General features: G+C 41.0%; 1 protein-coding gene across 5 annotated transcripts in view; it reads left to right on the top strand.

Annotated features, from left to right (window-relative positions):
• LOC134355512 (copine-8-like) overlaps positions 1-26,739 on the top strand; it is a 674,862-nt gene that overhangs the window by 572,626 nt on the left and 75,497 nt on the right. For 4 of the 5 annotated variants that reach the window (XM_063065493.1, XM_063065495.1, XM_063065494.1 and 1 more), the window contains 2 exons: positions 216-343; positions 5,250-5,352. In XM_063065493.1, coding sequence (XP_062921563.1) covers positions 216-343; positions 5,250-5,352 — 231 coding nt within the window. The remainder of the gene's footprint in view (positions 1-215; positions 344-5,249; positions 5,353-26,739) is intronic. The other variant, XR_010020101.1, reaches the window with a different exon arrangement.

Here is a 26,739-nt window from a genome sequence, read left to right as displayed (position 1 = left end):
TGAAATAGTGAGGAGCTGAAACATTGCACAAGCTGTGCAGAAGATCAGCAGCTCAAAGACGTGAGCCTGTGATTAAACTAAATAGACAGAAAATAATATTTTTACCGAAAGGCAAAAAAGACATGCATCCTTAAATCTTGAATATGGTATCAAAAGAATGCGTGCTCCATGACAGTTTCCAATTTTGACATGTTTTATTTTTGACAATTTAACAGAATGGCAACCCAGAGAACCCATATTGTAACGGTATTGAAGGAATTCTGGAAGCATATCATAGGAGCCTCAAGACAGTCCAGCTTTATGGACCAACGAACTTTGCACCCGTGATTAATCATGTAGCACGGTAAAATTGGCAACTCTTTAGTGAACTGTTCTAACAGTCTTGTCTTTTTTTTGCATGTAATTTAAATGTGGGAATTATGTAGGTGTTAATAGGCTCCAGACCTTCAACAGACAGAGTTCGTTCAGAAATGAAAGTATATGGCAATGTCCTGAGGTTAAAAAGTCATTGCAAAAATTTAGCAGTATAAAGATTACATTCCCATTTAAATTTACAAACTAGTCACATTTTCTATCATTGCCTCAGTAAAGTGCCAGGTTTTAACAATGTTGAAGATTTCGTTGTTCTGAGCTGGTAATGCTAAAAGGGAGGCATCTCCATATTGTCCTGTGCAATTCAGTATCTTTGATAGAATTCGTAGGTTTGCATTTAAATATTTTTTGTTCAAGTAGTGCCCTTAGGACACATCTGGTGCTCTTTTGATTCTAAGATTTAAAGCACATTGCAAAGCGAAACATGCTTTATAAATTTTCAATTTATTGATATACTTTCTCAGAAGATACATAAGGGGCTGCAAGGCTAAGTGGGTCTCTGATAAGACTCACAGTCTAAAAATCTCAAACATACATTGCCATCATCAGAAAATAATCAACAATGATAGATCTTATAAATGTACAAATGCTTTGGAAATATGCATAAATATTAAATGTGAGTGAAATCTTTAAAAAAAATATATTGTTCAGTTCATTGTTCAATTTCTGTTAAATAAATTATAATTTTATTTTGTTTGATTATTTATTGAAATTATTAATCCACTAGTGAGAAAGGAGATTGTGACCTGTATCAGGAGTCTGGTTTGTCAGACTAAACCTATTGTTATAGCCTGAATGCATATCAGCATCTTTTATTTCACAGAACATCACACCATTCACAAATTAACTTGGCTCAGTATCTACAGTCCCTTAATACAAGACCCATGCTGACACAGGCTGTCATTTCTGAAAGTTACCAAGGCAACCTGTTTAGTTATTTCTCTCTGCAGTCTTTTTTGGATACACATCTGTTTGATTTGGCTTATCTCACCTTATTGTCATTTTCTGTACCCTTTGGTAGTGTAGATACTTAGCACTCCCCCTCTCCCCCTCTCCTGCTCCCCCCTTTCTCTCTCCCCCCTCCCTCTCTCCCTGTCCCCTCTCCCTCCCCCTCCCCCTCCCCTCTCTGTCACTTCCTCTCTCCCTCTCCCCTCTTCTGCTATCAACTTTCACCCTTATTGTTTCCTTATTTGCAAGACCATCAGCTTTCCTTTAAGAAAGTATTTAGAAATGCAGATTGAAATTCTTTAAAAAAAGCTTTCAATAGAAATACTGATATTGGGCAGTCTATTGAATGGCATTGTCCATATTTTAATTTCCACCAATATGAATGGTGGTTTATAAAATATCTCACCAATATTGAAGCATTCAATTAAATCTTTTTACATTTTTTTCAGAATACTAGCTCATAGCAGTATTCAGGACAATGATAACAATCATTGTAAAAGTATATATATATATCATGCCTGAGTTGTCAAACTGGTCCATTCTATGCAAATAACACACAATGGGGAGGAAACATTGGAAATCAGGTTCAACAGCAGAAAGTAGCTGTGCACTTGACGTATGTCAATTGATCATCAGAAATTTGGAGATGTGTTGGGGACCGAGAGCTTGATTGAGCAGCTGGACAACAACTTGCAGAGTTTCATTGAGTCATAGAGCACTACAGAACAGAAACAGGCCATTTGGCCCGTTTAACTTTCTTTCTTAATGAATTGGTAAAATTTCAGTGTTTTCTTTCCACAAATGACTATCTTTAGTAATGATCCTGCCAGGTCACCCACAGCACCACCGGGAGCTCAAACTTCACTTTGGAGGAGAATGGGGAAGAGCTGTCACTTTGACTCTAATACTGGATGTCTTAGAAATCATTCAAAGGAGGACTGAACAGATGAGTGGCACTGGAACGACAAGGGAATCCATTGCATCATTTCTCTTTACTTCTGTGAAGCTTGTCGAAGTGCTGGAGCCTTCAGGAAGATTGTAGAGACTGCTAGAACAATCCTGAGAAAGAAAATGAGATAAATGCTTCCCCTACACTCTCTCCTAATCAGTTTAAAGGAATAGTAATTTAATTAACTAGTGGACGGCAAGAGTGTTGACGCAAACACATGTTCATAGTGACCGAGACTTGACTTTGGATGGCAGAGGTCAGAAGCTACAAAGCAGCGGTCATGATACACGTGCTGCAATGGACGTTGGGACATCAGACAACAATAAATGTATTGTGGTTTGGTTCACAGGTGTTGAAGCTAGCCGTGAAAGAATAGGCTCCATGTTCTGCTCAAAGTGATAGGCAAGATTGGAGCAGGATTTCTCATATTCCTAGATAGTTCAGGTAGCTTTTCCAGCAATGCTCCAAACATGCATCTCAGTCTTTATCTGCAGGCTGTCCTGTTGTGGTCCTCATCTCCATCCTCTGGAACAAAACTGGTCTAAAATATCATCCTTCAGGGAGCTGGCTCACGAGTTATGCGTCCCTCCTGGCCTGGGTACAGACTGCTCCAACATGGTGACTCAACACATCAGCCCTGGCTTTGTCCTGTGATGAATGCAGTATCTTGATTGTTGTAGCGTGTTCTTCTAAATACTTTATCTAGTTAGGTGGTGCTCTTTGAGCCTCTGGATTACAAAGTTGAAAGTGAAGTTATTATCAAAGTAAATAAATGTTGTAGCGTGGATGAAATTACCGGAGAGACAGTCACTGCTAGATACAAAGCAGCTGCTTTATTCGACACAACAAGGTACAGCAGGCATCTTATGGATGGAGACGCTTTCCGCAGAAAGGTCTGCTAGCTCAATGTGGGCTGGATATTTATATGCTAAACACAAAGGCAATCGCTACTTAAAAAGTTATAGACAATGCTTCCTATTGAAGCTACATACAAAATATCACACCATCCTTTCCTTCGGACGCCAACATGTCTGGGTTGGTATCCACAGCCTTTAGGAATGTAAGTTAAGTCTACGATACATTTATTTGGCATTTCCCGTGCTAACATAGAAGATAATTAATACTTATAATGTATACATAATACTGTCTTCGAAACTACAGCATCTGGTCAAACTACGGTGCCAGAAGCATCTGGTATTCACACCTTTTTAGGAAGCTCATTGTTGTGGACTCAATCCACAGTACTTTGTCAAATAGAAGTCTGGTGGCCAATGTCATTTGAGTGTAAACAAATCATCTACCCAAAGAAATTCACTCTAACATATATGTCATCATATACTGCCTTGCAATCCATTTTATTTGCAGACATTTACAGGACATTATAGGAATTTATGAAATTTACAGTGTTTCCCCATCCTGTCTTTCCCCCATCCTTCAGAGCAAACTGTTATTCCCTTCCAAATAATTTACTTGACGAGTCTTTTCTTAAGTGCATTTATGCTGTTCACAATACTTTAGGTATTTGAATTTTGCTGATGACTAATGGTTATACTATATTGCACAAGCAGAAGCATTCTTTTTTTTCCTGAACTCTAATAATTTTAAGGAACTTGGTTAATTCTGCCCCGACCCGTTATTAATGTTGAGATGGAAGAAACCCACCTGTGAATTCTTATATTTCTGGTATCATGTCTATAAATCTTTACATCCTCTCTCATCCTTAACATCACTTGGCAAACAGTACTCTCAGCATGATCTAGCCCAAGATTCAAGACAGGTTTAGCATAATCTCTCTAATTTTCTGTTCCATCTCTCCAGAAATAAACCACAGAGCATGGTTTCATTTTTTATTGTCGCTGTTGGTTTGCTGCTTGCTCTTTTGCGGCATAACTTAGCATGAAAAAAAAGTGTTCTCAGACATAACTTTGTTCTTCTACCTTCCCTAAGACTCATGCCTTCTAAATAATGTGGTGTCCCAGTTCTTCCTGATAAAGTATGCTACCTTGCTTGTTTTTTTTTTATTATATTTAGAGATGTGGCATGGTAATAGGTCCTTCTGGCCTAACGAGCCCACATTGCCCAGTAACACCTATGTACTAATTAACCTACTAACCTGTACATTTTTAGAATGAGGGAGGAAACCGGGCACCCAGAGGAAACCCACGCAGTCATGGGGAGAACATGCAAACTCCTTACCGACAGTGGCAAGAATTGAACCTGGGTTGCTGGCACTGTAATAGCATTACACTAACCGCTACACTGCCTTTCCACTCTGTACTGAACCTATATTTGCCCACTCTTGAAGTTTATTCAAGTCACTGTTCTCATGGTCCTACTCAGTGCTGGCTGTCATCCAAAATATACCAACATTTGCAAATTTATGGTGTATTTTTGAATCTACAGTTGAAATTATTAAATTGTAAAGCCATTTCACACTTTTATACACCAAATAGAAGGGTGCACCAGAAACTCACGTTAGGTATAGTCTCTTTTTCTATGATTACTGGGATTATGGCCTATGTTGCCATGCCTTGCGCACACCTCATTCCCTGGCATATCCCTATTGATGAGTATGAACTATTTTCACATCAGGGGAGAGACTTTTTCATGCCATCTTGATACCTGCTGTGACAGTAACAGCACCTTTCTGAATTCCAATTTCAGTGAGAAAATCGCATCAATTTTTTTTTTGCTTTGATGGGACCATTATGCATAATGTCTAGCCGCAAGAGATTCTCTATGTACTCATTAAGTCACATTCTTACCTTTTGAAGCCCAGCAGAATGAATCATTTGTCTGAAGTGGGTACTTACTTTATGTTGATGTAAATCAGTGTATTTTATTATGTGCTGTTGCCCAGGAGAGGTCAGTGTCTTGTATTGTGCCGCCTATCCATTGCAGTCATAGATAGATGAACTTTGCCCAGCTAGGTGGTCTAATTAGCTGTGTCATTTTCTAATGCCCACTTTGTCTGTTACAGATATGCAGCAGCAGTACAGGATGGTTCACAGTACTTTGTTCTACTCATTATAACAGATGGGGTTATCTCGGACATGGCACAGACTAAAGAAGCTATTGTTAACGTAAGTCCTATTTCTTCCTGTTAACCCAACAGATCATATTCAGTGTGAACGGAAGTTGACTAAGAACCATCCTTGAAATCATTTAGCCTTTCATGAAGTATGCATGCACCAAAATCGTAATCCAATGTAAAATCTATTACTTGCTACAAATAAACTTGTTGAAACAAGATTGCTTTATTGAAGTGATGAAAGGTGGAATTAGTTATTAAAAGAAAACTACTGTATATTCAATGCAATGTTTATCTTTCTTGGATTCATAATTTAACTATTATGTTTTGTCTTTAATATTTGATCCCTCTGTTGTTACTCATTGGTTTGAAGACTTGCTGAAAACTGTGATCTTGCTAAACCTGTTAATGGTGTACATTTGAACTTAGAAAACCGAACGTATCCATATGTGCTCTCCTTTACAGATGGTGGCTGGATAGTTCATAACCAACCAAGCAGCTTTTAAAATATGTGATTTGAATGAAAGAAGTTGTTGAGCTTTAAAGTGAGACCCCCTACACTAAAACTCAAATAATCCGGTTTTAGCGGTGCTGGACTGGAAAATTTTCCACACTATTAGGTGTTATTTTTATTAATATGACAATGCACTATTAATTCATGCATTTTATATGTAGGTCAGTGTTCACATATATTTTCTAGTGTGTCAGGTAAATTTAAAGAGATCAGGAGGATCAACATATGATTATCAGACATGCAACATATCCAAAAACAACCATTGAACTTCAGTGGTATTGAGTCAAAAAGGAGTGTGGGAATCAGGGTCATGGTTAATCAGCAGGATATGAGGGAAGTGCAGTCCTGGTGATTGGAAAGGGTCGTGAGGGAGCAGGGCAGCTATTGTCTGATGAACCACATGTTAAGCTACTGAAATTTCTATATAGTCAGCCAGCAGATTATCAGAGTATTAGTGTAATTCTGTAAGTACCTATAACACTTGTCTTCTTTTTAAGTTTCCTTACTGAGAAACCTGGATAAGATTGACAACTGGTTTAGCATACACTTGAAGGGCTGATTGAACATGTCACATTTGATCATCAAATACTCATCTGTTTGACATCAGATCACTTGACAACTGGACTTAGTTTGCAAACATCACTGGATTATTTACTCCATTATTTATAATTCAATCTATTTCAACAAATGCAGCATAAATTATGTAACACATGAATTGTAATTTTATCTTCAAATGTGATTTCAAACCTCAGACACGGATTTCCCATGAGTGCAAATACTTGGTGTTCGGCATCTGAAATATTAAAAAATGTCTTTTCAACTGAGAAAAAAATGTACTATTGTTATGTAGGCTAGATTCACCATTTAATGTATTTCCTTCTGACAGCATAGGTAAAGATTTAATATTCATTGATGTGAGAAGGGTAAAATTAATGTTATAACAAGATAAATCCTGATTAAATCTGATTGCTGTTCATGGTAACTGAAGACATCTTTAGTCTGCTGTGGAAGGAACTGAAGTTGTTTGCATTTATAATGGTTATTGGTGAACCAAAGAATCAGAATAGTACAACACATTTTCAGCTCATGTCATCCATGCTGTCTGTGATGTCTGTCAATGCTCTTTCCACCTGAGTGTAGTAGCTTTGTATCCTTATGTGCAGTTCTTATCCAAGTACCTATTCAAATGCCTTTCAAATGCATCTCTGGCATTTGTTCCAGATACCACATTCTGTGTGGAAAAACTTACCCCTCAGATCCCTGTTCTCCCCACCCCTCACTGTCACCTTAAACCTGTGCCCACTAGTGTAGACTCCCCTGTCCTGGGAGCATAAGATTATGATTATTACCTAATGTCACCCCTTAACCTCCCATATTCCAGTGAGAATAAATCCGGCCCATCTAATCCCCCATACAACCATCCATTCCAGGCAATATCCTGCTACATTTCTTATGCAGTTTCTCTGTAACTATTAAATCCTTCCCGTGAAATGCCACAGCAAATCACCTGATTATCAGATATGCAACAGGTTCACAAACTAGCTATCGGACGCCAGTGGTATGCCTGTTTCACACAGGGGAGCGGTCCCTCCCTCAGCAGCAAAATCAGTGAAGATAAAGACAAAAGAAAAAGAACATCTGTGGTGAGAGAAACAGAATTAATGTCCTTCAGAATTTGATATAAAATGATAATTTTTGAAGCATTTTAAATGCTTTACTGCATTAAGTGTCTTCTGTAAGTTGTTGTACTTCTTGTTCAACATCACGTATCTAAAAATTGCAAAGTTTCATTTTAAAAGATCAAAAAAAAAAGCATGGGAGAAAATACACTAGCCACTTTATTAGGTACAGGAGGTATCTTATAAAGTGGCCATTAAGGGTATGTCTGTGGTTTTCTACTGTGTAGCCCATCCACTTCAAGTTTCAATGTGCTATACGTTCAAAGGTGCTCTTCTGCACACCACTGCTTTAATGCGTGGTTAGTTGAGTTACTGTCACCTTCCTATAAATTTGAAGGAGTCTGACCATTCTCTTCTGACCTCTCTCATTAACAGTGTGTTTTCCTCCTCAGAACTGCCACTCACTGGATGTTTCTTGTTTTTTTTTTCTTTTGCACAATTCTCTAAACTCGAGAGACTGTTGTGCATGAACATCCCAGGAGATCAGCAGTTTCTGAGATACTGAAACCACCCCATCTGGAACCAATTTCATGGCCAAGTCACTTAGGTCACATTCCTTCCCCATTCTAATGTTTGATTTCAACAACAAATGAACCTCTTGACCATCTCTGCATGCTTTATGCATTGAGCTGCTGCCACATGTTTAGCTGATTATTGCATTAAGAAGCAGGGCAACAGGTGTACATAATAAAATGTCCACTGAGTGGATGTTTTGCTACACATTTCTTCACTTAGGTTTAGACCATAAGACAAAGGAGCAGAAGTCGGCCATTTGGCCCATCAGGTCTGCTCCGCCATTTTATCATGAGCTGATCCATTCTCCCATTTAGTCCCACTCCCCCGCCTTCTCACCATAACCTTTGTTGCCCTGGCAACTCAGATACCTATCAATCTCTGCCTTAAATACACTCAATGACTTGGCCTCCACTGCCGCCTGTGGCAGCAAATTCCATAGATTCACCACCCTCTGGCTAAAAAAATTTCTTCGCATCTCTGTTCTGAATGGGCACCCTTCAATCCTTAAGTCATGCCCTCTCGTACTAGACTCTCCCATCATGGGAAACAACTTTGCCACCTCCACTCTGTCCATGCCTTTCAACATTCGAAGTGTTTCTATGAGGTCCTCCCTCATTCTTCTAAACTCCAAGGAATATAGTCCAAGAGCAGACAAACGTTCCTCATATGTTAACCCTCTCATTCCCGGAATCATTCTAGTGAATCTTCTCTGAACCCTCTCCAACGTCAGCACATCCTTTCTTAAATAAGGAGACCAAAACTGCCCACAGTACTGTAAGTGAGGTCTCATTAGCACCTTATAGAGCCTCAACATCACAATCTTATTTAAATCCTTTATGGGATGTGCTTATCACAGATAGGTCAGTTTACATTGCTTCTCTCTGATTGCCTTTAAGGAGATAGTGATGAGTTCCCTTTTTGAACAGCTGTAGTCCTTGTGTTGAAAATACTCCCATAATGCTGTTGGGAAGAATGTTCTAGGATGTAGGTCCAGCAACGATGGACAGTGTATGATTTTGGCTGCCGAGTTGCGACAAAGGGTTGATGAGAGTGAGTTAAGTAAGTTTAACTTTTGTGTTGGTTCTGTCACTGGTGAGAGATAACCTTGATAATAGCCCTTGAGGCCCTCCACTGATTGAGCTTCTCTGATTGAAGTGGTCTACCAAATGGAGGAGAAATGATTTTTTTCATCTCAGGGCAAGCAGTAGATGTAATTAACATCATGTTTCTACATTATACCTGTTGGCAAGTATTTTGCATGGGGCTTCTCCTTCCTGGGTGCACCAATATGCTCCCACCTTTACAATTATTCCCATTTAATAAAGAAATTCTAAATGAAGAGTTAAACGTAAATCCTTGATAATCCCTAATCCATAAACACAAGAAGTCCTGCAGATGCTGGAAATCCAGAGCAACACACACAAAATGCTGGAGGAACTCAGCAGGCAGTAATCCCTAATGCATGCAGTGTCTGGCAGTATCTATGGAAATGAATAAACAGTTGACGTTTTGGGCCGAGATCCCTCTTCTGGACTCCTCAGCCCAAAACTCTTTTCCATAGATCCATAGATGTTGCCTGACCTGCTGTTCCTCCAGCATTGTGTGTGTGTGTGTGTGTGTGTGTGTGTTGCTTTGGATTTCCAACAACTGCAGAATTCGAGGTGTTATGACATGCAGTAGCCTTTTTTTAAACTACCTTATGAGGAAGAATTTCAGAATAATGTCACTAAAGTAAAGTAAGCTCCTCAGCTGTCGAATTCTGATCAGCTCCAGGTGATTATCATTGTAACATGAGTCTGAGGTAGCTCCAATTGTGGATTCAGCGTGTGTACTCAAGTCCAGTTTCTTTGTTCTGATCCATTTTATATAAAATGCACTCAGTTCCTCCCTTCTGAACACAAAGATCAGTTGCTCGCAAAAGGAAGTCAATAAAATCCACAGTGTAGTCCAAACAAGATCAGCAGAAAGGTAGCAGCAGTTAAACTGGCTGCAACTGGGAACAGCTCACGTCAGAAGAATAACTTGCAATGAAACTTTTGGGCTTTGATATTTACCGGAACAAAGGAATTGAGTGTCAGGGAACCCAAAAATGTGGAAGTCATTCCATTTATGACAGCAGGAACTCAATTTACTTGCTTTTTTCTTCGTTTCACTGCTGCTAGGTGATGAAAAAAAAATGACAGTCTACGTGCTTAGCAGGTAGCAATTCAGGTGCTAAAATGCCACAGCTGGATATTGTAAATGAGAAAGAAAAAGAGAGGAAGCAAAGGGCGAGGAGTTGCTTGAGTGAGAGGTGCAAGTCAGCAGCTGACAGGGAGAAATTGAAACAAGATCAGGGTATTTTGGAGACGTGGAGGAGACACTTCTGTGTCCCTTGGATGACAAGCAGGACAATGAGAAGTCCCTCTCTGCCCAATTCATCACCATGGTTTCAGCAGTTCCTCAGTTCTGGCTGGTGTGTGTCACAGAGCATGGTAGCATAGTGGCGAGCACAACGGTATCACAGCCTCAGTGACCTGAGTTCAATTCCCATCTGTGCCTGGAAAGATTTTATACATTCTTCCCTCCAGGTGCTCTGGTATTCTTCCACACTCCAAAGACGTACAGACAGGTTAGTAGTTTAATTGGTCATGTGAGTGGGATGGGCTTATTCAGCTAGAAGGGCCTGTTAACGTGCTATATCTTAAAATAAACATTTAAATAAATAAAATGGTCAGCCAGTCGGTGTTTATTTTTCTCGGTGTAGGTGAGAGCAAATTATGAATACTGAATGCAGTACTTGGAAAATATACAGGTGGATCACAACTTCACCTCAAAAAAACATTTGGGTCCCTGGATGGTAGGAAGGGAAGAGGTGAAAGGATGGGTGTTGTTTCTCTTGCAGTTGCATGGGAAAATAGAGAGAATAGAAGTAGTATTTCAGATCAATGGCCAGTGTGTTCTGATAAAAGGTCACTGATTGAAAAGTTAACTCTGTTTCTCACTACACAAGTTCTGCCTGACCTGCCAAGTACGAGGGGTGATTGATAAGTTTGTGGCCTAAGGTAGAAGGAGTCAATTTTTAAAAAACCTAGTACATTTATTTTGCAACATAGTCCCCTCCCACATTTACACTCTTAGTCCAGCGGTGGTGGGGCATACGGATCCCTTCTTTGTAGAAGTCGGCGTCTTGGACCTCCAGAAAGTGGTCCACGGCAGGAATGATTGATAAGTTCGTGGCCTATGGTAGAAGGAGATGAGTTATTAACCTCAAACTTTCTGCATAATCACTCAAAGAGTTGATCTGCACGTGCTTGTAAAGAGCTGTATAACTCATCTCGGTGTATTTTTCATATGGTTCATTGATACCCTTCAGAGAAGGAAACTTGTCATTCTTACTCACCTTGGTGTACACGTGACTAATTACACTTAAACTGCTTCCTCAGCCCAGGGAAAGTCAATTACGCACACTTACGACTGGCATTACCAGTGACAACCACATCCCATGAATTAATTAAATTAAAAAAGCATTAATATGTACTCTGTCCTCTAGGCCTTTGACACACTTGAAATATCTTTGTTGTCCATTCTCAATTTCCTATAGTTTTAATATGGAAATGGATTTTCTTCTATTATAGACTCAAAATATGTGAAGCCTATGTAACAGTTAACATTACATTTTCACACCACTCTGCATTAAGTATTGAGTCAAAGTTGAGTTTATTGTCATATGCACACGTACATGTATGCACAGATACAATGAGAAATCTACTTGTGGCAGCATTATAGACAACTCTGACACTGTTCTCAAAGCCTCCTTGAAAATATGTGACATCTTCACAGTTTTAGTAGAATCTCTGCTTCATGGCTACTCAATTGTGAATGGAATGTTTTGAAGGTATTAAGACCTCTTCACTGTGAGCATTTAGATGTCCAGTGAAAACAGCAAAGAAGTGCTCTATGTAACCCAATATACACCCACCTGCACTGTCAAACAATTCCAGTTACCTCCACCCTCCCCCTTCCCTTGTGGTAAAGTCTATGGAAACGATAATTGACCTCCACAGTCATGTCAAAACCCACAGAATCGGAGTGGAGTAACATCGTCCTTTACACCAGGTGACTGCCTCAAAAGAGATTTCAACCAAACCCCTTCCACCACTGGAACCTTTGTATCACTGACATAATGCTATTTTATACTGTTCATTGATTCTTAAACTTTTGCATTTGAGGAGTTAACTTTACAGGTGGAGTATCACTGAATTTGGTTTCCCCTTGGCTCTCATATCTTTGACCAATTTCACACCCAATGCCAGTGATATTAAACCAGATTCTGATACTGATTTGCCCTACAATTCCCAGTGAAAACAGAAGGAATACACCACCTCCCACACAGCCCAGGCACCGTTGGCAGAGTCTGTGGGGCTCACTTCGTCCCCATCAGTTACCTCTTAACCCATTGAATTCCCTTGGAGCCTGATAATGCAGTGAACTGACAGATTCAGCAGTGTAGGCTTGCCAAAATATCTCAACTCTCCCATATCGGAAAGCCTTTGAACAGTTTAGGAATTCTTCAGCCCCAATAACTGGTGATTCTGAAATCCAGAAAAATGGTTTATCTTAGAATATTTCATGTGAAGCCAGTTGGTGGAATATAAACAAAGAGAGCCAACAAGACCACTACTTTGCATAACTAGATGTTACAAAGACACTATTAAAGCAGCATGTTGCCCATAATGAATGTATGAAAGAAAATCACTCTAATTGCCTTCAGTAAAACCTATGGCACAATAAAGTATGAAGAGATTATTTAAGTAAATAAATAATTGTTTTGAATAGTTGCTCTTTAGAAAGCAACATGTATGTTTTTAAGAAGAAAAGCTGCTTTCAGAAATATTTACAATATACCAGATTGTTTCAAGAATCCCTCACCCGAAACAGCTAAAGAACAAACTCTCCAGCAGAGATAAATAGCTTTTACTTCCTGAGGTCTTTGAATGATTAAATAGTAACGGTAACACTGCATAATTTTAAAGCTGGTTTTGTACACTAGTCACTCATTATCATAGCCATTATTTTTTTTCATGTGAAGAGCATTTTGGAGTTAGATGGAAATTGCTGGCACTTGCCCAAAAAGAGGTGCTCTGTCAATGGCAGTATGAAACCTCTCCCCTTGGTACCCACATGCGTGCAGCCAGTTGCTGTAGCTATGGTTTTATGAAGCTGGCCGCAAGCCAGATAAGAAGCTGCTGGGGTGACTTGTTTTTTTTAGATTATGAAGACGCGTAGTCCCCTTTTATTGTCATTTAGTAATACATGCATTAAGAAATGATACATTTCCTCCAGTGTGATATCACAAAAACACAGGACAAACCAAGACTGAAAAAACTGACAAAACCACATAATTATACATATAGTTACAACAGTGCACAATACCATAACTTGATGAAGAAAGTCCGTGAGCACAGTAAAGTTTAAAGTTTCTCAAATGTCCCACATCTCACGCAGACGGGAGAGGGAAGAAAAACTCCCTGCCATGCCAACCACAATCCGACTCTGAGTCATCCGAAAACTTTGAGCTCTGATCAGCTCTGCGACACGAGTACTGAGCACCATCTCTGTCCGAGTGATTCAACCTCTTTCTTGTTCGCCAAAAGCAGGCAAGGCCGGGGACTTTGAGGCCTACCCTCCGAAAGATTCCCGACCACACAGTAATGACAGCAGCGGACGGGCGTTTCAGAAATTTCTCCAGATGTTCCTCTGTGATTTCACGTCCATTCTCCATCAAATCGGAAATGTCCACGGCCCCTATTTAACAGATACAACATCATTTTTCACCGGAGAGCTGCACTTCATTTGTGAAGAATCTCTGGACTACTGTTCTTGACACGTTTTGATGGTTTACTGCTAAGCTGCCTTGGACCTGGATGAATTAACATCAAATAAAAATATCCAAGGAGTATCAATATTTGGTACTCTAATTAAGACAGTGGAGGAAACAGCCTTTATCTAAAGTTCAAAGTAAATTTATTATTATGCCGCCAAATACTACCTTGAGATTTGTTTCCTTGCAGGCATTTACAGGAAAACAAAGAAATACAATCGAGTTTATGAAAAACTATAAATTCAAAGACTGGCAAACAACCAATGTACAAATGAAGATAAATCATGCAAATAATAAAAAAGTAAATAAATAATTACTAAGTTGTAGAGTTCTTGACAATGAGTCTATAGGTTGTGGATCCATTTCAGCATTGAGGTGAGTGAAGTTATTCAGTGATAAGAGTGAAGTAAACAGGAAATAGCTTCTTAGAGTAGGATTGCTCTGAACAGTTGCACAGGAATTGACATGTTGGGCTTCACGGCTGAACAGGTGAGAAGACAGCTGAAATGTCTCAACCCAAGCAAGGCTGCAGGACCGGATGGTGTCAGTACATGGGTGCTCAAAGCCTGTGCCCCTCAGCTATGTGGAGTACTTTGCCATGTATTCAACATGAGCCTGAGGCTCCGAAGGGTTCCTGTACTGTGGAAGACGTCCTGCCTCGTCCCTGTGCCAAAGATGCCACGCCCCAGGGCCTCAATGACTACAGACCGGTGGCATTGACCTCCCACATCATGAAAACCCTAGAGAGACTTGTTCTGGAGCTGCTCCGGCTTATGGTCAGGCCACACTTAGATCCCCTCCAGTTCGTCTACCAGCCCCGACTAGGAGTTGAGGATGCCATTGTCTACCTGCTGAACCGTGTCTACACCCACCTGGACAAGCCAGCGAACACTGTGAGGGTCATGTTTTTTGACTTCTCCAGTGCGTTCAACACCATCTGCCCTGCTGTGCTGGGGGAGAAGCTGACAGCGATGCAGGTGGATGCTACCCTGGTATCATGGATTCTTGATTACCTGACTGGCAGACCACAGTACATGTGCTTGCAACACTGTGTGTCCGACAGAGTGATCAACAGCACTGGGGCTCCACAGCGGACTGTCTTGTCTCCCTTTCTCTTCACCATTTACACCTCGGACTTCAACTACTACACAGAGTCTTGTCATCTTCAGAAGTTTTCTGATGACTCTGCCATAGTTGGATGCATCAGCAAGGGAGATGAGGTTGAGTACAGGGCTACGGTAGGAAACTTTGTCACATGGTGTTAGCAGAATTATTTGCAGCTTAATGTGAAAAAGACTAAGGAGCTGGTGGTAGACCTGAGGAGATCTAAGGTACCGGTGACCCCTGTTTCCATCCAGGAGGTCAGTGTGGACATGGTGGAGGATTACAAATACCTGGGGATATGAATTGACAATAAACTGGACTGGTCAAAGAACACTGAGGATGTCTACAAGAAGGGTCAGAGCCGTCTCTATTTCCTGAGGAGACTGAGGTCTTTTAACATCTGCCGGACGATATTGAGGATATTTTACGAGTCTGTGGTGGCCAGTGCTATCATGTTTGCTGTTGTGTGCTGGGGCAGCAGGCTGAGGGTAGCAGACACCAACAGAATCAACAAACTCATTCGTAAGGCCAGTGATGTTGTGGGGATGGAACTGGACTCTCTCACGGTGGTGTCTGAAAAGAGGATGCTGTCTAAGTTGCATGCCATCTTGGTCAATGTCTCCCATCCACTACATAATGTACTGGGTGGGCACAGGAGTACATTCAGCCAGAGACTCATTCCTCCAAGATGCAGCACAGAGCGTCATAGGAAGTCATTCCTGCCTGTGGCCATCAAACTTTACAACTCCTCCCTTGGAGGGTCAGACACCCTGAGCCAATAGGCTGGTCCTGGACTTTTTTCAATATTTACTGGCATAATTTACATATTACTATTTAACTATTTATGATTCTATTACTATTTATTATTTATGGTGCAACTGTAACGAAAACCAATTTCCCCCGGGATCAATAAGGTATGACTATGACTAAGCTTTGCTCCAATCAAACACAGCAAACGTTTTAGCATAGCCGATTTTCCTTGTTTCCCAGCCCTTGCTCCTTTCTTCCTCTGACATTCATCTTCCTTAATAAACTTACCTTGGTTTGCACCTGTCACCATCTACTAACAAGAAGACAAACAGCTGCCCTATTTCTAAACTTTTAAGTCTGTTAAAAAAAAAGCTGCTTCCAAGTTTGCGTCTTGTATTATAGTTTTATAACCCTAATGCAAATCCTGGGGGGAAAAATCCTCAAAGATTATCTCGCCTCCCATTAATTTTTTGAACTCTTCACAGAATTTCTTTGTCAACTTAGTAGCTATTTTTATGATTTCTAGAACAGCAAAAATGACAAACTTATGGGCATAGGCTTGTTTCTTGACAGATGTTAACTCACTAGGACAGCATTGTATCAGCATCGGTACAGCATTACCATCAGCACGAACACTGATGTTAATTAATAGGAAAATCATGAAGCCAAATACACTCATGGACACTTCATTAGGGTCAGAAGTGTATATATTGAGTGTTTACAAAGAATTTCCATGTATTCATTATTTATTTGAACAGGAAAATGTTTGAAACAAAAATAGGAATGCTCAGTGGTTCAGGCAACATCTGATGAGATCACCTTTGTTCATAATTTTTCTCTTCACAGATGCTGCATGGCATGCTGTGTATTTCCAACATTCCAACATCTTCTAATCCACCCAATATCTCAGTCCTTGATTATAATTCTGAAATAGGCTTGTAAGTGGTATCCTGATTCAAGATAGTCTCTATTGATTTTGTGAACTTAATTTTTGCACTTGCACACAATTTATGACAATCATAAAACACTTAGCACTAAGCAAACATTATTTTACAATGTGCACTATGATTTGGTATGCCACAGCAATTGCAGGCTATTCATAATGTAACTTGTGTACAGAATTTACAGCAGCCCTAAAGAGAAAAGAAGATACTATGTATTAATATACAACATACATCAAAGTTGCTGGTGAACGCAGCAGGCCAAGCAGCATCTATAGGAAGAGGTGCAGTCGACGTTTCAGGCCGAGACCCTTCGTCAGGACTACACTAGTCTCGGCCTGAAACATCGACTGCACCTCTTCCTATAGATGCTGCTTGGCCTGCTGCGTTCACCAGCAACTTTGATGTATGTTGCTTGAATTTCCAGCATCTGCAGAATTCCTGTTGTATGTATTAATATGTATGTTTGTAAATTTAAACATAAATGGCATGATCTTTTATGCAAATTAACAACAAGTAAATCCCCTTAAAGTAAAACAGATTAAGTGTGCATTCCACTCAAACTAAATGGAGCAGAACACTCTCTGCTGAGATTTCTCTTGGGAGTGAATTGAGTGATCTGCAATGACTAGGACTTAAAGCCATTCTGCGGAGTAAGTGAAAATAATTAAGTTAGAACAATTAAGACACAGTTCATAAGAAATCAGTCACCAGAAGACCGGAACTTTGTGCAATAAATTATTTCCTTATTTCATAGATTATAATTTGGCTGTCCACTATCTTGGCACATGAAACATAACAAGGTCAGTCAGGCAGCAGTGCTTGGCAGAGATGTAGAAGAGAGCCAAATACATGAGCAGTAAATCTTTTCTACAGTGTTCCACCTCTTGTTAGATGGAAATTACAACTCACTTAAGGAACCTCATCCTGGACACTCAGCGATTCAGGAACAGCTTCCTCCCCTCTGCCATTGGATTTCTAAATGGACGTTGAACCCATGAACACTACCTCACTACTTTTTTTTCTGGGTTTATTTATTGCACTACTTGTTTTAACTTAATTATTTAACAGATAGATAATTTATTGATCTCAAAGGAAATTACATTGTCATGGTAGCAGTCCAAGTGCACAGATATAAATATTAAAAGAGAAGTAGAAAGAATAAAAAAATAAGTTACCACAAGCAGTCTAACAGGAAGGGGTGTAGGTTGGCTCATTATAGAGCCTAATGGCCGAGGGTAAGAATGACCTCATATACCGCTCTTTGGAGCAGTGCAGTTGTCTAAGTCTATTACTAAATGTGCTCCCCTGTTCAGCCAAGGTGGCATGTAGAGGGTGAGAAACATTGTCCAGAATTGCCAAGATTTTCCATGAGGTCCTTTGTTCGACCACAGCCTCCAGTGTGTCCAGTTTGACTCCTATAACAGAGCCAGCCTTTCTAATCAGTCTATTGAGCCTGTTGGCATCAGCCGTGTTGATACCATTGCCCCAGCACTCCACTGCATAGAAAATTGTACAGGCAACAATAAATGGGTAGAACATGTGATGGAGAGGACTGCATTCTCCAAAGGACCTCAGACTCCTCAGGAAGTAGAGGCAGCTCTGGCCCTTCTTGCATACAGCCTGTTATGATGGTGCTCCATTCTAGTCTGTCATCCAGGTGCTCCCCCAGGAACTTGTAGGTCCACACAACATCCATGTCCCCGGCATCAATAGGAACAGGGAGCAGTGCAGGTTTGGCCTTCCTAAACTCCTTCACCATCTCTTCTGTCTTACTGATGTTGAGCTGCAGATGATACAGCTTGCACCATTTGACAAAGTCCTCCGCCAGATTCATCCTCCTGTCCTCCCTTTATACACTCAACTATTGCAGAGTCATCAGAGAATTTCTGCAGATAACATGACTCAGTGTTGTATCTAAATTCCAAGGTATACAGGGTAAACAGAAAGAGAGCCAATACAGTCCCCCGTGGGGCCCAGTGTTGCTTATAGACATGTCTGAACAGCTCTGAAGCCACACATACTGTGGTCTGCCAGTCAGATAGTCCATTATCCAGAATACAAAGGAAGTGCCGATCTATATTGAATGGAGATTTTCCCGCAGCTATGAGAGCTGTATGGTATTGAAGGCACTTGAGAAATCAAAATCACTGCTGCCCTGCATTTCCAAATGGGAGTAAGCTCTGTTCCGCAGGTAGGTGACAGCATAGTTGACTCCAATGTGCTCCTGGTAGACAAACTTCAGAGGATCGGGGGCTGATCTGACCAGGAGTCAGAGGTGAGCTATGACCAGCCTCTCTAGAGACATCATGATGTGTGAGGTCAGGGCCACTGGACAGTAGTCATTCAAGACTTTCAGTTGGCCCTTCTTGAGTACTGGGACCACACATAATGTTTTCCCCACAGTCAGGACCCTTTCCAGGCTGAGACTCAGATCGACAATGCACTGGAGAATTCCACACAGCTGCTCAGTACACTCCTTCAGGACCTTGGGGTTCACACAATCCAGTCCCAATGCTTTGCCCTGTTTAATTTACCACAGAGCCCTTCTCACAAGCTCAGTAGTAAAGATGAGTCCATGATGACTGGGGAGTTGGTGGAAGCTGGGGACTTGTTGGAGAACAAGTGACTGGTAGGTCCTTGTGGTAGCCTGTGTTGTTCATCCACATGTTGAATTGGAGGGGTGAGGTGTGAAGAGGGGAGGCGTTGTTGCTGAGGGAGCATTGAGTGCCTGTATACCTGGACTGGTGCACTGAGGGGGGTGTGAACAAGAGGGCAATTGTAAAACCTATTAAAGAATTGGTTTAACTCATTAGCCCATTCATGGCTGCATTTTGAGGCTCTACAGCTACATTGATTGAAGCCAGTGATGTTCTTCATGACTCTCCACACCTCCCGTGTGCTACTCTGTTCAAGCATGTTCTCCATCTCTCTCCTGTATTCCTCTTTAGCCACCTTGATCTTCTCCTTTAGCTCCCTCTGCACATGTTCCAAATCCTCCCTGTCTTCTGATCTAAAGGCTCTATTTTTGTGGTTGAGAAGAGCCTTTAGATCACTGGTGACACATGGTTTGTTGTTAAGGAAGCAGCAAACAGTACTTTATGGTATTACAGTATCTACACAGAAGTTGATGTAGCCAGCGATGCACTCAGTAAGGCTGTTAATGTCCTCCCCATATGTTTCACAAAGCACACTCCAGTCATTAACGTCAAAGCAGCCCTTCAAGGCCTTGATGGCCACTGGAGACCATTTCTTTACTATCTTGGTGGTACCTAGCTGTTGCTGTATTTTGGGCTTGTACAAGGGTATGAGATGAACCAGGTTGTGATCTGATTTTCCAAGTCGGGGGAGAGCTGGAGGGCTGTGCGCATCTTTAGTATTTGCATACAAGAGTCCAGTGTTTTATGTTCTCTTGTATGACACTTGACAAACTGATTGAAGGTGGGTAGGGTTGTCGAGAAAGAAACATGGTTGAAGTCTCCTGGTATTACAATGAACGCATTGGGGTGTTGAGTCTGGAGTCTCGTAATGGTACTGCGTATAGACATATATATACTTAATATAACTCAGTTTTTTTCTCCATATTTATTTATCATGTATTTCATTATACTGCTGCCATAAGGTTGTAAGGTTAATAAATTTCACGACATATGCCTGTGATATTAAATCTGAATCTGACTTGTCAAAGTGAGTGTGTCCAAAAGAATTTAGAAGAAAACTTAGTGCACTTTTTCAAGGTCCTTCCCTGACTGGTGCAAGCAGACCACTTCTAAATAGATGCCTGTGGCTTTCTCTGCTGCTTTCACATACTCGGATCCTTCACTGTCCAGGAAACTGATCAGTGAAGACCATAAGATATAGGAGCAGAACTAGGTCATTTGGCCCATTGAGTCTTCTCCGCCATTTCATCATGGCTGAACCAATTTTCCTCTCAATCCCAATCAGCTGCCTTTGCCTCATATCCCTTCACTCCCTGACTAATCAAGAATCTATCAACTTCAGCCTTAAGTATACATAAAGACTAGGCCTCTACAGCTACCTGTGGCAAAGAATTCTACAGATTCACCACTCTCTGGCTAAAGAAATTCCTCCTCATTTCCTTTCTAAAAGGACACCACTCTATTCTGAGTCTGTGTCCACTGGTCTTGGACTCTCCCACCATAGGAAACATCCTCTCTGCATCCACTTTATCAAGGCCTTTAACCATTCCAAAGGTTTCAATGAGGTCACCACTCATTCTTCTGAATTCTAGTCAATACAGGCCTAGAGCCATCAAACACTCTTCATATGACAAACCATTCAATCCTGGAATCATTTTCATGAACCTCCTTTGAATCCTTTCCAGTTTCAGCACGTCCTTTCTAAGATAAGGGACCCAAACATGCTTACAATGCTCCATTTCAGACCTCACCAGTGCTTTATAAAGTCTCAACATTACATATTAATTTTATATTCTAGTCCTCTTGAAATGAATGCTAACATTGCATTTGCCCTCCTCACCACAGACTCAAGCTGCAAATTAACCTAGGGAATCCTGCACAAGGACTCCCAAGTCCCTTTGCACCTCAGTTTTTTTGTATTTTCTCTTCATTTAGAAAATAGTAAACCCTTTCATTTCTTCTACCAAAGTGCATGACCATACAGTTCCTGACACTGTATTCCATCTGCTATTTCCTTGTCCATTCTCCTAATCTGTTTAAGTCATTCTGTATCCTCTCTACTTCCTCAAAACTACCTGCCCCTCCACTTACCTTCATATTGCCTGCAAACTTTGCAACAAAGCCATCAATTCCATCATCCAAATCATTGACATATAACATAAAAAGAATCAGTCCCAACACAGACCCTCGTGGAACACTAAAGGCAATAAAGCAGAACAAATAAAAGGAAGATTGTCATGTGATCTCTCTATCTTTATGGAATATAGAACAGTGGTTAGCTGAAGGTCAGACAGTTTGAGTAGGTGAGCTGCAGCTCCCTGCCAGAATACCATTCCAAAATGTCTCATTGTCACGTCAACAGCTGCAGCATATCTGAAAGGATATGATCCAAGCAATATAGTTCCATTAACCAACAAAAGTCAAACTAAAGTTTATTATCAAGGTAAATGTATGTCACCACATACTACCTTGAGATTCATTTTCTGCAGGCATTTACAATAAAATAAAGAAATACAATAGAGTTTACAAAAGATTGTATATAAACAAAAACTGACAATTAACCAACATGCAAAAGGAGACAAACTGAATAATAAAAAGTAATACTGAGAACATACTGTAAGTTGAAAAGAGTCCCTGCAAGTGAGTCTGTAGGATGTAGAATCAATTCAGAGTTGTGGTGAGTGCAATTACCTGTGTTGGTTCAGGAGCCTGATGGTAATAGGGTAATAACTGTTCTGTACCTGGTAGTGTGGGACATAAACCTACTGTGCCTCATGACCAATGGTAGTAACAAGGAAGCATGGCTTGGATGGTGGGTGTCCTTGATGATGGATGCTGTATTCTTGTGGCAGTGCTCCATGTGAATGTGCTCAGTATTGGAGAGAGCCTGTAATATACTGTGCTGTATTCACCACTTACTGTAGACTGTTCCATTCCTGACTCATATCCAGCTCATCTACTTTTCTGGGCAAATGTCCAACTCTATCTTCCATATCCTTCATTCAAGGTTATAACTTGCATGAAATAATATAATAATTTAATAATAACTTTCAGGGAGAGAGTTGGAGACAGTTCCTTATGGACACTTTTAAAATGTTCCACTTTTAAAAAGTTAGTGGGGCCTTTCAAGTCTTGGCTGCAGAGCAGGAGGTTGGTTGGATTATTGGTAACTTAGCAAGGGCCAATAAAGAGAAGGTAGGTTTAAACATTGTTGGAATGGGACAGGGTTAGAGTAGGAGGCTTTGGCTCAACAGGCTTCGGCAAGAACAGGCTGAGGCTAAGGGTGCTGAGTCATTTGGAATCATTTATTTGATTGTAGAACTTAAGCTTGAGAGGTCATATCCAAATGTTTAACAAGTGTAGACAGGACAGTGATTAAGACAGTGGAATGCTCCTCCTGCAAGATATGGAATTGCAGGGTACGTAACGGTCTCCCTAATGACTACATCTGCGGGAGGTGCACCCAAGCTCAGCTCCTACTGACCAGGTCAAGGAACTGGAGCTGGAGCTGGATGTACACAGGACCATCCAGAGAGCTGAAAACCTCATAGATGAAACTTCTACTGAGATGATCACACCCGATGTGCAGGCTTCAGGTAGTAGATGGTTGACCATCAGGAGATTTAAGGGGAGTAAGCAATCGGTGCTGGGCTCCCCAATGTCCATTCCCCTCTGCAATAAGTATACCCCTTTGGACCGTACTGTGGTTAGGGAAAGAACTTTCAGGGTACAACAGAAGCAACCAGGCAGTGGCAGTGTAGCCAGCTCTGAGGCTTGGCAGTAAAGGTAAAAATTTAGGCAGAGTGATGGTGATAGAAGACTCACTAGTTAGGGGGACAGATTGGAGATCTTGCGGCTGTGAAAGAGATACCAGGCTAGTCTGTGGTCTTACAGGTGTTAGGGTCCAGGATGTCTCAGAGCAACTCCAGAATATTCTCAGGTGGAAGGGTGAGCAGCCAGAGATCGTGGTGCACATTGGCTAGTTTGACAAAGGAGAACAGTGCACCAGATCAGAGAATGATGGGACGGAGGGGCAGGTAGATGCCAGGGCTAGTAAAGTCGGGCAGGAACAATGACAAAGGTAGAAAATGGGAAGAGATCCTGCGCAGTGTGTATGGGGATTTAAGAAAGAATCTGAAGAACAGGACCTCCAAGGTATTAATCTCTGAATTACTCGCAGTACTAGTCAGTGCAAGAATGAGGTGATAGTACTGATAAATTAGTGGCTGGGGAACTGGCAGGGTTTCGGGTTCTTGGATCATTTAATGCTTTTCTGGGGAAGGAGTAACCTGTACAAGAGGGTTGGATTTCACTAATCTGGCCAGAAGGTTTACTCAGCAGGGTATTAGCTAGCTCTGACAGGGGAATGAGCACCAGATCACCAGGTCATAAAGTAGTGGGATAGAGAGGAAGGTAGATGTCAGGGCCAGTGAAACAAACAAAAAGCCAAGTAATAATACAATGACACAGATAGTCTGAAGTGTGTGTATTTCATCTGGAGTATTGTGTGTAAAAGTGATGAACTTAGAGCATGGATCAGTACATAGAATCATGATGTTCTGGCCATTACAGAGATTTGTTTGAGAGGGAAACAGAAATGGGTGCTTAACGTCCCAGGATTTCAATGAACGATGCAGAGGAACGTAAACGAGATGGGAGAGTTGCAATACTAATCAGAGATAATATCAGAGCTGTGATAATGGAGGGCTCGTCCACTGATTCTACATGGTTAAACTCAGAAAAGGAAGGGTGCAATTACTCTGATTGGATTGTATTATAGACCCACCACCAGCCCAAATAGCCACTGGGACGTTGAGGAACGGAAAAACAGAGAGATGAAGAAAAGGTGTAAAACAGTCGGGTTGTTGTCATTTATTGATTGATTGATTGCTTGATTTATTGATTTATTAATTGATCGATTGATCGATTTATTGGTTTATTTAACTACAGCACAAAATAGGCTCTTCCAGCTCTTCAAGTCACACCGCCCATCAGTCCCCCAGTTTAATCCTCGCCGAATCACCGGACAGTTTACAGTGACCAATTAACCTACCAACTGGTGTATCTTTGGACTGTGGAAGGAAACGGAGTACATGGAGGAAACCCACTCAGTCACTGACAGAACATACAAACTCCTTACAGTCGCTGGTGGGAACTGAACCTGGGTCACCTGTACTGTAAAGTGTGGTGCTAACCACTACACTGCCATGCTGCACCATGGGGAACTTCAACTTCACTAATATAAACTTCTGAGTGGAAGAGGTTTTGGTGGGCAGAATTAGTTGGGTGCATTCAGGAGGGTTTATTAAATCAATATAGATAGTCCAACAAGAGGAGGGGCTGTACTGGGCATGGTTTTGGCTAATGAGCCTGGCCAGGTGATGGACTGGCAGTGGGTGAGCAGTTCGGGAACAGTGACCACATCTCCTTAAGCTTTAAGATAGCTATTGATAAGTATTGACCTTTGTCAGAGAATCTTGTATTGGAGTAGTACAAATTAGGAGAGTATTAGTAAGGAACTAGAGAGAGTTAATTGGGAAAAGCTGTTTTTAGGTAATTCCACATTTGACCTATGGAAGATGCTTAAAAACCAACTGCACAGAGTATAGTACAGGTATGTCCTTGTCAGAAGGAAGGGCACAGCTGGCAAGGTAAGAGAACTTTGCATGTTGAGAGAGATGATTAATCTAGTTGAGAAGGAAAAGGGAAAGTATGTAAAACTTGGAAAGCCAGAATGAACAAGAGCTCTTGAGGATTATAAAGAAGACAGAAAAGAACTCAGGAAGGACATTAGGAAAGTCAGGAAGGGCCGTGAAAAATTCTTGGCAAGAAGGATTAAAGAGAATCCCAAGGCATTCTATACATACAGTGCATCAAGAGCAAGAGGATAATGAGGGAGAACGTGGGATCACTCAAGGATAAAGCTGGGGGTTTACTTGGATGCAGAGGATAGGGGTGAGGTCTTTAATGAGTAATTTCCATCAGTATTCACCAAGAAGAAGTATGTGGAAGAGAGAGAGATCAGTGCTAAGGATATTGATATGCTAGGGCATTTTGTGGTAAAAGAGGAGTGAGTGTTTGGTCTCTTAAAGAGAATTAAAGTAGATGAGCCCCCAGGGCATGATAAGATATACATCAGGTTATTGAGAGAGGTAAGGGAAGAGATTGCTGAGGCCTTCACCAACATCTCTGTGTTTTTTTTTAGCCACAGGCAGGGTCCCAGAGTAGTCTTATTCTATTGTTCAAGATGGGAAGCAGGGATATTCCTGGAAATTACAGACTGGTAAGTCTCACATCAGTGATAGGGAAATTATGACAGAGTATTATTAGGCAGAGTACTTATGAGCATTTGGAAAACCATGGCCTAATTGGAGAGAGCCAGCATGACTTTCTACTTGATTGAGTTTTTTGATGAGCTGATGAGGGTGATTCATGAAGATAGAACTGTGGATCTTGTCTACATGCGTTTAACAAGGTCCCCCAAGGGATGTTCTTCCAGAAGATTAAGATGCTTAGGATTCATGGTGAACTGACCATTTGGGTTAGGAACTGGCTTGCCTGTAGAAGACAGAGAGTAGTTGGCAAAGAGGTTTATTCTAGCTGGAGATCTGTAATCAGTAGTGTTCTGCATGAATCGGTGCTGAGACCTCTGCTGTTTGTGATATATATAAATAACCTAGATGAAAATGTAAGTGGGGGAGTTAGAAAGATTGCAGATGATACAAAGATTGTTGCTGTTGTGGTTAGCATAGAGGACAGGCAAAGAATACAAGGCAACATAGATCAGTTACAAATATGGGTGGAGAAATGGCAGGTGGAGTTTAACCTGGCCAAATGTGAACTGCTGCACTTTGGTGGGACAAAAGTAAACAGACAGTACACTGTTATGTGCAAGATTCTTAACAGTGTTGATGAGTAGAGGAATCTTGGATCCAAGTTCATAGGCCCCTGAAAGTGACGACTCAGGATGATAGGGTGGTTAAGAAGGCTTATAGCATGCTTACCTTTATTAGTCAAGGCATTGAGTTCAAAAGTTAGGAAGTTATGTTGCAACTTTACAAAACTCTAGTTAGGCTGCATTTGGAGTATATTATTCATTTCTGGTTGCCCAATTATAGGAAGTATACCGAGGCTTTGCAGAGGGTGCTGTTGGATTAGAGGGCATGTGCTATAACAAGAGGCTGGAGAAACTTGGGTTGTTTTTCTTTTCTGAAGTGGCAAAGGCTGAGGGAAGATCTGATAAAGTTTTATAAGATTATGAGATGCAGACAAACAGTAACTTTTCCCACGGTTGGAATTTCTAATACCAGATGGCATACATTTAAGGTGAGGGGGGTAATTTCAAAGGAGATGTGAAGGGCAAGTTTTTACACAAAGAGTTGTGTGTGTCTAGAACATGCTGCCTGGGGTGG

The sequence above is a fragment of the Mobula hypostoma genome, chromosome 13 (assembly GCF_963921235.1).
Source record: "Mobula hypostoma chromosome 13, sMobHyp1.1, whole genome shotgun sequence".
NCBI classification, from domain to species: Eukaryota; Metazoa; Chordata; class Chondrichthyes; order Myliobatiformes; family Myliobatidae; genus Mobula; species Mobula hypostoma.
The sequence above is the reverse complement of the archived record's forward strand: the minus strand, read 5'-3'. Positions and strand labels throughout refer to the sequence as shown.